General features: G+C 49.6%; 1 protein-coding gene across 2 annotated transcripts in view; it reads left to right on the forward strand.

Moving 5' to 3' along the window:
* The first annotated feature begins 1,762 nt into the window (after positions 1-1,762).
* The window catches only part of Kif18b (kinesin family member 18B), an 11,909-nt gene continuing 2,287 nt past the window's right edge, over positions 1,763-11,384 (forward strand). Inside the window, exons 1-12 of one of the 2 annotated variants that reach the window (XM_005369088.3) lie at positions 1,763-2,081; positions 2,650-2,807; positions 3,115-3,219; positions 3,441-3,551; positions 3,630-3,827; positions 3,926-4,102; positions 4,673-4,747; positions 4,882-4,979; positions 5,584-5,752; positions 6,232-6,347; positions 9,936-10,141; positions 10,518-11,043. In XM_005369088.3, the coding sequence (XP_005369145.1) occupies positions 1,763-2,081; positions 2,650-2,807; positions 3,115-3,219; positions 3,441-3,551; positions 3,630-3,827; positions 3,926-4,102; positions 4,673-4,747; positions 4,882-4,979; positions 5,584-5,752; positions 6,232-6,347; positions 9,936-10,141; positions 10,518-11,043 (2,258 nt within the window). Of the gene's footprint in view, positions 2,082-2,649; positions 2,808-3,114; positions 3,220-3,440; positions 3,552-3,629; positions 3,828-3,925; positions 4,103-4,672; positions 4,748-4,881; positions 4,980-5,583; positions 5,762-6,231; positions 6,348-9,935; positions 10,146-10,479; positions 11,044-11,384 lie in introns of both variants that reach the window. The other variant, XM_026777044.1, reaches the window with a different exon arrangement.

The raw sequence follows: 11,384 nt of genomic DNA on the forward strand, positions 1-11,384 counted from the left end.
GCTGTAGACCAGGCTGGTCTCGAACTCACAGAGATCCGCCTGCCTCTGCCTCCCGAGTGCTGGGATTAAAGGCCTGCGCCACCATCGCCCAGCTATCTGGAACTTTTTAAAAACAGAAAATCTCTTCTTGCAGGACTGTCCTAGAACTCACAGAAATCCTCTTGGCTGTCCTAGAACTCACAGAAATCCTCCTGCCTCTGCCTCCCTGTGCTAGGATTAAAGGCATGTGTCATCACACCCAACCTAAAATGTTCAATAAGTATGTAAATTTGATGTAATTTCAGCTGTAATCACATCAGGGTTATTTTTGAGAGGAAAGGGTGTTGTGGATTGGGGTTACTAATACATTTTGTTTTTTTTTTTAAATATTTATTTATTTATTATGTATACAATGTTCTGTCTGTGTGTATGCCTGCTGGCCAGAAGAGGGCACTAGACCTCATTACAGATGGTTGTGAGCCACCATGTGGTTGCTGGGAATTGAACTCAGGATCTTTGGAAGAGCAGGCACTGCTCTTAACCTCTGAGCCAGCTCTCCAGCCCCTACATTTTGTTTTCTTATGTATTTAGATATGTATGATATATGTATTTAATGGTGCTGAGAATCAAGCCCAGGGCCTCATATATGCTAGAATACATGTTCCGCTACACTACATCCCAACTTCCAATTTACTTCTTTTTACTTCCCGTTTGGTACTAGGATGGAAGCCAGAGCTTCATAAACACTTGGCTCCAACCTTCTTATTTACTTATTTATCTGAGCCGGGACCTCACTCTGCAGTCCAGGCCGACTCCAGACTCATAATCTTCCTGCCTCATCCTTTCCTATAGCCAGGACTGTAGTCTTGCGTAACGAGGGTTAGTGCCAATAAAATTTCTTTAAAAGTCAAATGGCGTAACAAATGCCTGGGGATGACTGAGAACGTCACAGAAAGGTCCAGTCAGGCCATCTAGCTTTAAAGTGTGTTTAGCGGTAGGGAAAGTATGACACTGGTGTAAGTATGGACAAACTGTTTACTATGTTTTATTTGTCAGAAGAGGGCCATGCCACAAAGCATGTGTTGCAGTCAGAAGACAACTTGCAGGAGTTCTGGGGATTGAACCTATGTCATTAGGCTTGGCAGCAAGCACTTTTGCCTGCTGAGCCATCTCGCTGGCTCATAACCAAATGATTTGGTTGGAAAATATAGGAAGTTCAGTAAAAGACTTTGGAAGCATAGCCATTTGAATATGACAAAGGTGGTATTTCAAGTGAGAAAAATATGCATTCATAATTGATACTGCTGCTGGGCGGTGATGGGCACATGCCTTTAATCCCAGCACTTGGGAGGCAGAGGCAGACAGATTTCTGTAATTTCGAGACCAACCTGGTCTACAAAGAGAGTTCCAGGACAATCAAGACTGTTACACAGAGAAACCCTGTCTTAAAAAATAATAATAAAGTTGGGCAGTGGTACACACCTTTACTCCCAGCACTTGGGAGGCAGAGGCAGGTTGAGCTCTGTGAGCTTGAGGCTAGCCTGGTCTATAGAGCTAGTTCCAGGACAGGTTCCAAAGCTACAGAGAAACCCTGTCTCGAAAAACAAAACAAAGCAAAATAATAATAATAATTGATACTGCTATTGATGTCTTGCTTCCTTGGGGACAAAGAAAAGTGGAGGTCGGCCACTTTGGAAGGTGGGGAAAGACCCTTTAATATTGAAGCATACTCTTGAGTTGGCTTGGTCCTCATCTCAGTCATGTCTCTTGCACAGGTGTTGCCATGGTGATGGCTGTGGAAGACAGCGTGGTTCGGGTGGTCGTGCGGGTGAGGCCTCCCACCCCTAAGGAGCTAGAGAGTCAGCGGCGGCCTGTGATTCAGGTGGTAGATGAGCGGGTATTGGTGTTTGACCCCGAGGAGTGTGACGGGGGATTTCCTGGCCTAAAATGGAGTGGCTCCCACAATGGCCCCAAGAAGAAGGGCAAAGATCTGACATTTGTCTTTGACCGGGTCTTTGGTGAAGTGGCCACTCAACAAGATGTGTTCCAGCACACAACACACAGCATCCTTGACAGCTTTCTCCAGGGCTACAACTGCTCAGGTGAGAACTGCCTGCTGGGTAGTGGGCTTCCCTAGCTGTTCTGAGAGAAGGGGCTCATGGATCTTCCGCTCTCTGCTTTGGGTTCCATTCATTCACTTGACTAGACACCGCATTCCATTGCATCCTAGTCTACAGTACTAGCCAAATAGTTAGACATGGCTTTGAACTCCTGGTGCTTAAAATGCTCTAGAGGGAAGGGGTGTGTGAATGTGAGTGTGTGTGTGTGTGTGTGTGTGTGTGTGTGTGTGTGTGTGTGTGTACGCACCATAAACCCAGGTGAGTGATGGCAAGAGAACACTGCGGACCTCAGCCAGCTTGGAGAAGGAAGGGTAGTCCTCAGCTCCAGTGCAGATCCACAGGTCCTGGGGGTCAGGATGGGCCCCGGGAGAACATGACTGAACTTGAGCACTGGGGGAACACCTGTGGTGGAAGCCTTGGGACTGCGGGCTTTGACAGCAGGGGAAAGGGACTTGGGAAGGTTGAGCCTGGCAGAAACGTGCTGGGATAGCCCTAAGAGAGGGAGATTTGGCCCAGCTGCCACCCCCTTTCCCCATTTTGTCCTTTATAGTGTTTGCCTATGGGGCCACTGGGGCCGGGAAGACACACACCATGCTGGGAAGGGAGGGAGACCCTGGCATCATGTACCTGACCACCATGGAGCTCTATAGGCGTCTCGAAGCCCGCCAGGAAGAAAAACAGTTCGAGGTGCTCATCAGTTACCTGGAAGTAAGGCTGCTGCCTCTTTGGCCCACATCGTACTTCATTCTCAGAACACCTGAAGAGGGGGTGGAGTGGACCTGGGGAAGAGGGTCTAGGGGACACAGACATCGCCCAGTGACAGACCATGCGGAAAGGAAACCTGACCTCCCTACTCTTGTCATCGGACATGACCTGCAAAGTGCTACTTTCAGGGCTGGTGTCTCAACGCTGGTTCCACTAAGTCTGTCCCCTCCGAGTCCCCCAGTCAGTGCTCTGTTGCTGTCCCAGGAAGCACGCTCTTCCTTAGGTCTCTTCCTCTTGTCCTTTTTCCTAGGTGTATAACGAGCAGATCCATGACCTCCTGGAGCCCAAAGGACCCCTCACCATTCGTGAGGACCCTGATAAGGGAGTGGTGGTGCCAGGACTCTCTTTCCACCAGGTACATGCTGGGCCTCAGGTGTGGCAGCCACTCCATTGGTCCTCTGGGCTTCCCTCAAGTGGCAATTTGGGAATCTCCTGAATGCTATGGTGGTGGCGGTGGTAGTGGTGGTGGTGGCAATAGCAATGGAGGGTGACAGGCTCTGAAGAGCAGCCTTTTCTGCCAGGAGAAAAGCCCTGGTGGTAAGACCACAGCCCCCTCCCTGGGTATCTCCTCTGTAGCCAGACTCAGCTGCACAGTTACTGGAGATGCTGACCAGAGGCAACTGTAGCCGCACACAGCATCCCACGGATGCCAACGCCACGTCTTCCCGCTCTCATGCCATCTTCCAGGTGAGCGACATCATGTGCTCAGTCTACAACTGGGGTCCCTGATGTCTACACTCCTCATTCTACTCTCTGTGCCCCCAGATCTTTGTGAAACAGCGGGACCGGGTTCCAGGGCTGACCCAGGCCATTCAAGTAGCCAAGATGAGCCTGATTGACCTGGCTGGCTCAGAGCGGGCATCTAGCACCCATGCCAAAGGAGAGCGGCTACGGGAGGGTGCCAACATCAACCGCTCTCTGTTGGCACTCATCAATGTACTCAACGCCCTGGCCGATGCAAAGGTAATGCAGAGTGGGTCCAGCACCTCCAGAGCAGAAAACGAGCGTCTTTCCCCCCCAGCACAGGACGATCTAACCCAGCTAGCTACTTATTTCCCCAGGGTCGCAAGTCGCATGTGCCCTACCGAGACAGCAAACTGACACGCTTGCTCAAGGATTCCATTGGGGGCAACTGCCGCACTGTGATGATTGCTGCGGTCAGCCCTTCCAGCCTGACCTATGAGGATACCTACAACACCCTCAAATATGCTGACCGTGCCAAGGAAATCAAACTCACGGTACATGCCGCGGGGATGTCCTGCATGTGGAGGGTGCCCCAACCTGAGAGAAGATGGGGACAAGCCCTAGACAGCCACCTTAGATCTCTATTTATTGTTCCCCAGCTCAGGAAGGTCCCCTGTGCCGTGAATGCTCTTTGTAATAGAAGCAGTAATATTTTTGTCTTGTGGAAGAGCTCAGCTCCACTGAGGCAAAGTGTCCAGACTTGCTCCAGGCAACAACCGTATTATCAATACAGTGATATCAATGCCCATGTTCACTGACTCAGACAAAAGCAGAGGAATTCCAGTCTCCCCTGCCTGTCTCCGCAGTGAACCCTGCTTACCTGGAGCTGCTACAGAGCAGGCCGCTGCCTGGGTAGAGTGTTACGGTCAGGGTTCAGGCCACACGCAATCCTCTGCCTCTTGCTGTGGTCCCAGGCACATTACAGTAGACCTCTGGTCTGTTACCTGACTTGGGAGAGCCAGTCACGGTACCATGAGTGAGGCTTCGCACACAGCTCGTGGTCATGGAGAGCATTGTCATTTGTTTGAATAAACAAACAAGTCTCTTGTGTGTGCCCACCGCAGCTGAAGAGCAACGTGATCAGCCTGGACCATCACATCAGCCAGTATGCTACCATCTGCCAGCAGCTCCAGGCTGAGGTGAGGAACCATCTAGGAGGCAGACTTGGGGCAGGGAGCAAGGCACAGAAGCTTGCAGGCCCACTGGGGTTCTGTGCCCACCCTGGCTTTTGTGGTCCCCTGGGGCTCTGAGGATTGGGCTGCTCTTGTTTCAGGTGGCGGCCCTGAGGGAAAAGCTCCAGGTGTATGAGGCAGGAGCCCAGGCCCTGCAGCAGAACTCCCCACAGCATCCCAAGTTGAGCATACCACAACAGTGAGTTTGGCTGCCCTTTCCTGCTCCATCCCTTAGACCAGCTGCAGGAGGAATGAGCCCCATTCTTTTTTGCCACTTGGTGGGTTAGGAATCTTTGCCTGCATTCTAGCACCTAAATGAGGGGTTCCAAGCCAGGACCCAGCAACTAGCCACTAATAGTAACCTAGATGAAGCACTAACACCCAGCCATATCAGCAGCGACTCCTCATCAAGAGAAGGTCAACAGGGGGGCTGGAGAGATGGCTCAGTGGTTAAGAGCGTTGCCTGCTCTTCCAAAGGTCCTGAGTTCAATTCCCAGCAACCACATGGTGGCTCACAACCATCTGTAATGAGGTAATCTGTAATGAGGTCTGGTGCTCTTCTGGCCTTCAGGCATACATGCAGAAAGAATATTGTATACATAATAAATAAATAAATATTTAAAAATGAGAAGGTCAACAGGGATTGGGTGTCATTGTCTCTTGAACCAGAAAATCTCTGACACCCCCCCACTCCCAATGGCTTCTCACTTGTCACTCTGTTGCAGATTCCAAAACATTCTGCCTCTCCTTGCTTACTCCACCTCTTAGGCCTCTCAAAATCTCAAAATTCACTTCTTCCTTAGCCTTCCCAGCTCCCCATTACAGCCTGGGCGCTCCAGCCAGTCCTACACCCCAGAACTCCATGCACAGTGTGGAACCCTTCAAGAGGGGAGCCTGGAGGCAGAGGCTCCGGACCAGAAGGTTTTGGAGGACAATACTTCCGAGCAGGAGCGGTCCCCACAGGACAAGCAGGTAGGACATGTGGGTGGGAAGCCTGGGCCTTGAGAAGGCTTGGGCTGGTGGAACATCATAAAGGAACTCCCTTTCTCCACCAGAAAATCTCGATCGACCAGGTGCTTACCTGCTTGCAAGTGGCTGGGAGAAGGGGGAGAAGGATTCTACTTATTTTTTGTAACACTTACTTATCTGTCTATATATTTATCTACATCTATCTCTATATCTATCTATCTATCTCTATATCTATCTATCTATCTATCTATCATCTATCTATCTATCTATATCTAGTGTGTATGTGTGTCCATGCCATATGCATATGTATGAGTCAGGACAAGTGACAGTTGGTTCTCTCCTTCCTTTGTGTGAGTCCCAGTGATTGAACCCAGGGTTTCAGGCTTAGTGACAAGCCCCGTTGTCTGTTGATCCTGTCAGCAGCCCAGGGGAAGGGTTTTGGGAGATCATCCTAGCTATACTACTAATGCCATCTCCTTTAGTTTCCAGACCAGATGCCAGAGCCGAACCTGCCAGGGTCCCCTAGTCTGACTTTGCAGCCGAAGCCCGTCATGAGTCAACACTCACCACGGAAACTGGACGGGAACCACTTTAAGCAGTAGGTGTCTTCTCGCCAATTGAGTTCAAGGTGGGGAGGGACAGGTCAGGTTCCTGAGATGGGAGCTGGTGTTCAGATTGTCATGAAAGTTCTAGTTCTTAGCTGACAGTTAAGTCCCTTTTTGTTTGTTTGTTTGTTTGTTTATTTGTTTGTTTGTTTTTCATGATAGGGTTTCTCTTTGTGACCCTGCCTGTCCTGAAACTTACTCTGTGGAACAGGCTCACCTCAAACTCAGAGATCCTCCTGCCTCTGCCTATGTAGTTCTAAGATTAAAGGCGTGCGCCACCATGCCCAGGTTCAAGTCCCTTTTCGTCAACCTTACCCCATGCAGTTTTCAAGCCCTTGCTGTGGTCATGGATTCTATCTTCTTTATTATGCCGCATTGTTGGCAACCTAACAGGCAAGGAAAGCAAAAAGCAAAACAACCATAGTCACACGCACGCATGCACACAGACACACCTCTCAGATAGACAGCATCAGCTGCACTGGGTAAGGCAGAGTGCTGGCAGGCAGCTTTCCAGTCTATGGGCAGAGCTGCTGTCCCTGTACAGCCAAGAGGAGCCCGGGTCCCAGGAGGAGGGGGGGGGCAACCTTCATGAGTCAGGTTTTCCCATGCATCCTCAACAACAGATTGTAAATAAGATCTCCCACCCCAAGCCAGAGAGAAAAGATTTAGACCGTTTCTTCTGGGCCACAGAGAGGGGTTTTTCTCCTGTTTTCCTGTGGCCCCGGTACACAAACCCCCTGCCACTTAGCATCACTACTGTCAGCCCCCTCTTCCCTCCCCTGCATGGTTCACACTAGGCAGTGTATTTAAAGCTTCCGGACAGAAGGGCCTGCTTAATTTTATTTCTTGTCGGGGAGTGTCTGTTCCCGACTCAGCAAAAATGCTGCGGCCTGAATAATCAAAGGCTCATTATCTGTCTCCTGCTGCCAACTCCCTGGGCCCCCGAGGAGGCAGGGAGATGCGGGTGGGGTGTCCCATTGGCCTCCCAACTACTGACTCCCGTGGAGGACTCAGTGTCTTTCTGCTTGGTGTCCCCCATTAAAAAGAGAGGCCACTTGATCATCATTTTTGCTCTGCCTATAGTGGTTTAGTGGCCTCTGACAAGTTATTTCTATCTAGGCTATGATTTGAGAATCACAAGTCTTCCACTCTCTCTGAGTTCTCTGAGATGAAATACTAATAAAATAAGGCACAGGATCCCAAGTGTCAGTTGCTTCAGAGCATTGTGGGATCCTTTGCATTTGAAAAAGCTCTGACAACCAGATAATTGGAATTTCCCTTAGACTTGATTAGAACCCAGAGCCTTGGGCACCAGGGCAGAACAGATTTGAGATTTATTTTTTCCTGTTCAGTTTTTCAAGACCTTTTTTTTTTCTTGTTGGAATAATCTTTCTTTTTTATTTTATTTATCTGTTGGTTGGTTGGTGTTTTGTTATTTATTTGTTGGTTGGTTGGTCTCTCTACATAACCCTGACTGTCCTGGAATTCACTATGTAGACTGGGTTTACTTAATTCACAAAGATCACCTGCTTTTACCTCCCATGCTGTTTTACAAATACTGGAAACCTGATTTGAAAGTCCAACTGCCCATGTGTCAATTGGGGAGCTGTAGCCTTTGTGCAGGGTGCAGAGCAAAGACAGAGCCCAAACCTGAGTCATCTGACATCCAGACCCATGTATTTCTCCCAAAGAACACTCTTTTTAAGTATTCAGAAGGGGAGCTGGGCGGTGGTGGCACACGCCTTTAATCCCAGCGAAGCAGGCAAATCTCTGAGTTCAAGGCCAGCCTGGCCTTACAGAACTAGTTTAGGACAGGCTCCAATGCTACAGAAGAAACCCTGTCTTGAAAAATAAAAGAAAAAGCTGGGCGGTGGTGGCGCATGCCTTTAATCCCAGCACTCGGGAGGCAGAGGCAGGCGGATCTCTGTGAGTTTGAGACCAGCCTGGTCTACAAGAGCTAGTTCCAGGACAGGCTCCAAAACCACAGAGAAACCCTGTCTCGAAAAACCAAAAAAAAAAAAAAATTCAGATGGGGTGGGGGCAGTCTGGAGAGATGCCTCAGCTGTTAAGATATCTGGCTGCTCTCCCAGAAGTCCTGAGTTCAATTCCCAGCAACCACATGGTGGCTCACAACCATCTGTAATGAGATCTGGCACCCTTTTCTGGCCTGCAGGCATACATTCATACAGAACACTGTATACATAATAAATAAATACATCTTTTTAAAAAAGAGAGAGAGACACAGCCGACTGTTTCACAGAGAAACCCTGTCTCAAAAAACAAAACAAAACAGAGAGAGAAAGAAGAGAATTCAGATCTTCCTCACAATAGTGGCTCAGAAAGATAGAGTTTCCACTGTGTCCTTGTTAGTTAATGTCCTGCCTGCTTTCACGAAGTGAGGCCTTGAGGGGCCTTTGCCAAATGAGTTTGTGTTTCCTGAGCACACGCTGACTGGCCAGTAAAGAGGTTCAGAGAGTCCAGACAGGTGGTTACCTGAGGATAAATCATTTGCCATGAATAATCCTTACCAAGGTAATTGTGTTTATTTCTTTTATCACAGGCGTGCCTTAGAGGAAGAAAATTTCCTTTATGAGATTCTAAATTTACAATATCAATAATCACATTACCCTCAGAATTTCCTTTAAATAGTCCCCTGGTACATGTGAAATGTGTGTTGATTTTCAAACACTTTTTCAGGGTCCCTACTATTAGCTAGCAAACACATCTCCAAATGCATTTCAAGGGTCTTCTCAAAGCCACAATCAACATAGCCTCTTATTTAATCTCCTCTTATTCCAGCAAGGATAGATACCATTTTACAGAAACAATAGCTTGCAGTGTGCCAGGCATTCTTTAAATATTTGCATCTAAAATAAGTCACTTAGGCCAGGTGTGGTGGCTCACATTTTAGTCCTAGAACTTAGGACTAAACTTAGAACACCTCAGCTGATGTCTCCAGCAGCCCTGTGATGCAGTGGTACTTGTTACCACCCCATTAAAGCTGCTGGGCCTGAGGTTAACCAGTGCAGTGAGGATCCTGCATTGAGATTTGAATAGGGCTGATTGGATCTGGGCTCTTAACTAACCCTGGGGGTAGAGATAGGACCACAGCTCTAAGCTAGGAGTAGTGGTGCCATCTATAAACCTCGTGCTGGGCAGCAGGGACTGGAGGGAAGATTAGGAGTTTAAGGTCATTCTCAGACTGCAGCATGTTCAAGGCCACTCTGGGCTAAGTGAGACTAAAGGCTATTAAATGGCAGAGCTGAGGAGGAACTCAGACTTCCCAAGTCCAAGGTCACTTGGCACCTTTTTCCTATTTCTCAAGTCAAGCCTTTGTCATAGGGATGTATAACAGGGGACACCTCCCACCGTTATCTGGAGGTGTTAGCTTTCAGTGAGGGTGCCTCAGAGCAGGATCCATGGTGGGGGGGGGGGGGACAAAAGCCAGTCTGGGGCAAAGCACAAGGGAGATAGTAGATAGTAGACCAAGTGTCCTAAGCCACATCTAGATAGAGCGATGGCCAGCCTGCTCGGGCTGGGTCTAAATAAGTCACATACAAATTCTCTGTCCTCTTTTCTAGGTTGGCCCTCCGGGTGCTATGCCTGGCACAGCGACAATACTCCCTGCTGCAGGCAGCCAACCTCCTGACACCTGACATGATCTCAGAATTCGAGACCCTACAGCAGTTGGTTCACCAGGAAAACACCGAACTTGGGACTCAGAGCCCCAGGACTTCTGGTCAGGCGAGGGGGAGCCCTCTGGCTCAGGAGTTGTATTTGGAGTCCAGTAAGTGTCACTTTTCTCTGTTGCAGTCTGGTTTTTTTTTTTTTTTTTTGTTTTGTTTTGTTTTGTTTTGTTTTCTGAAGCTGAGGACCGAACCCAGGGCCTTGCGCTTGGCAAGCGCTTTACCACTGAGCTAAATCCCCAACCCCTCTGTTGCAGTCTGTAAGGCCCACTTGTAGCCAGGGGCTGGACTGGGGCCTCAGATGCCAGGCTATGCTGTGGTGGGAGGCTGGAGCCTAAGGTCATGGGTTTCTGTGCACAAACAGGCCAAAGAGTACTGAGGAGTTAAGGGCTCTTCTGTGCCTCCTGTGTCTGCTCCCATATTCTCTACAATCCCCCAGCCCCAGGTCCCCTTTTAGCATGTTCCTTCTCTATCCAGAGTCTTCAGGATACTGTGGTCCTGTGACCCGGACCATGGCAAAGCAACTGAATGGCCTCACACACACTCTGGGAATCCCGCTTGGACCTGACCGCACCTCAGATAAGACATTCCAAAAGCCTGCCGAGGAGAAGAAGAAGAAAAGGAAACTAAATCCTAGAGAGCCAGGCAGTCCTCCAGACCCTAACCAGGAGACTAAGCGCCAGCGCCAGTCCTTCCTTCCCTGCCTGAGGAGAGGCTCTCTACCTAAGGCCCAGCCTTCCTCTGAACCCAGAACTCCCAAAGGAGAAAGGGCCTCCTCCCCCTCCTCTCGAGTCTGCCCATCTACAGTCATTAAAAACCGGGCGCCCCTGGGCCCTTCTGCCTTACAGAACTGCTCCACTCCTCTTACCCTACCCACTCGTGACCTCAACACCACCTTCAATGTCTATGAGGAGTCCCCCCTCAAACCCAGCTCCCATGAATGTGTTGGCTGGGAGGAAGTCCCCCAGCAGCTGAACAGGACAGATCAGCCCTTCATCCCCAGGTGAGTTCCCAGGCATCTCCCACTTCTCCCAGGAGATGGAAGGCAGCTGACTCTCAGAGTGGAGACCTTTGCCATTGGTCTCTCCTTGGTCACTTGTCAGCCTTGTGCCCAGGCCCAGGAACACAAAGCATGCAGTTGTAAGGCAACATGGCTTATCTTTGAGTCCCCTGAGCCCGTGCCTCGTCCCGCCAACCCTGCTGGTTCATGGCATGCTAATGGGACGTCAACTTAAGAAGGGTCATCGGGATCCCAGCACTCGGGAGGCAGAGACAGGCGGATCTCTGTGAGTTCGAGACCAGCCTGGTCTACAGAGCTAGTTCCAGGACAGGCTCCAAAGCCAC

This window comes from Microtus ochrogaster, unplaced genomic scaffold, assembly GCF_000317375.1.
Source record: "Microtus ochrogaster isolate Prairie Vole_2 unplaced genomic scaffold, MicOch1.0 UNK44, whole genome shotgun sequence".
Classification (NCBI taxonomy): domain Eukaryota; kingdom Metazoa; phylum Chordata; class Mammalia; order Rodentia; family Cricetidae; genus Microtus; species Microtus ochrogaster.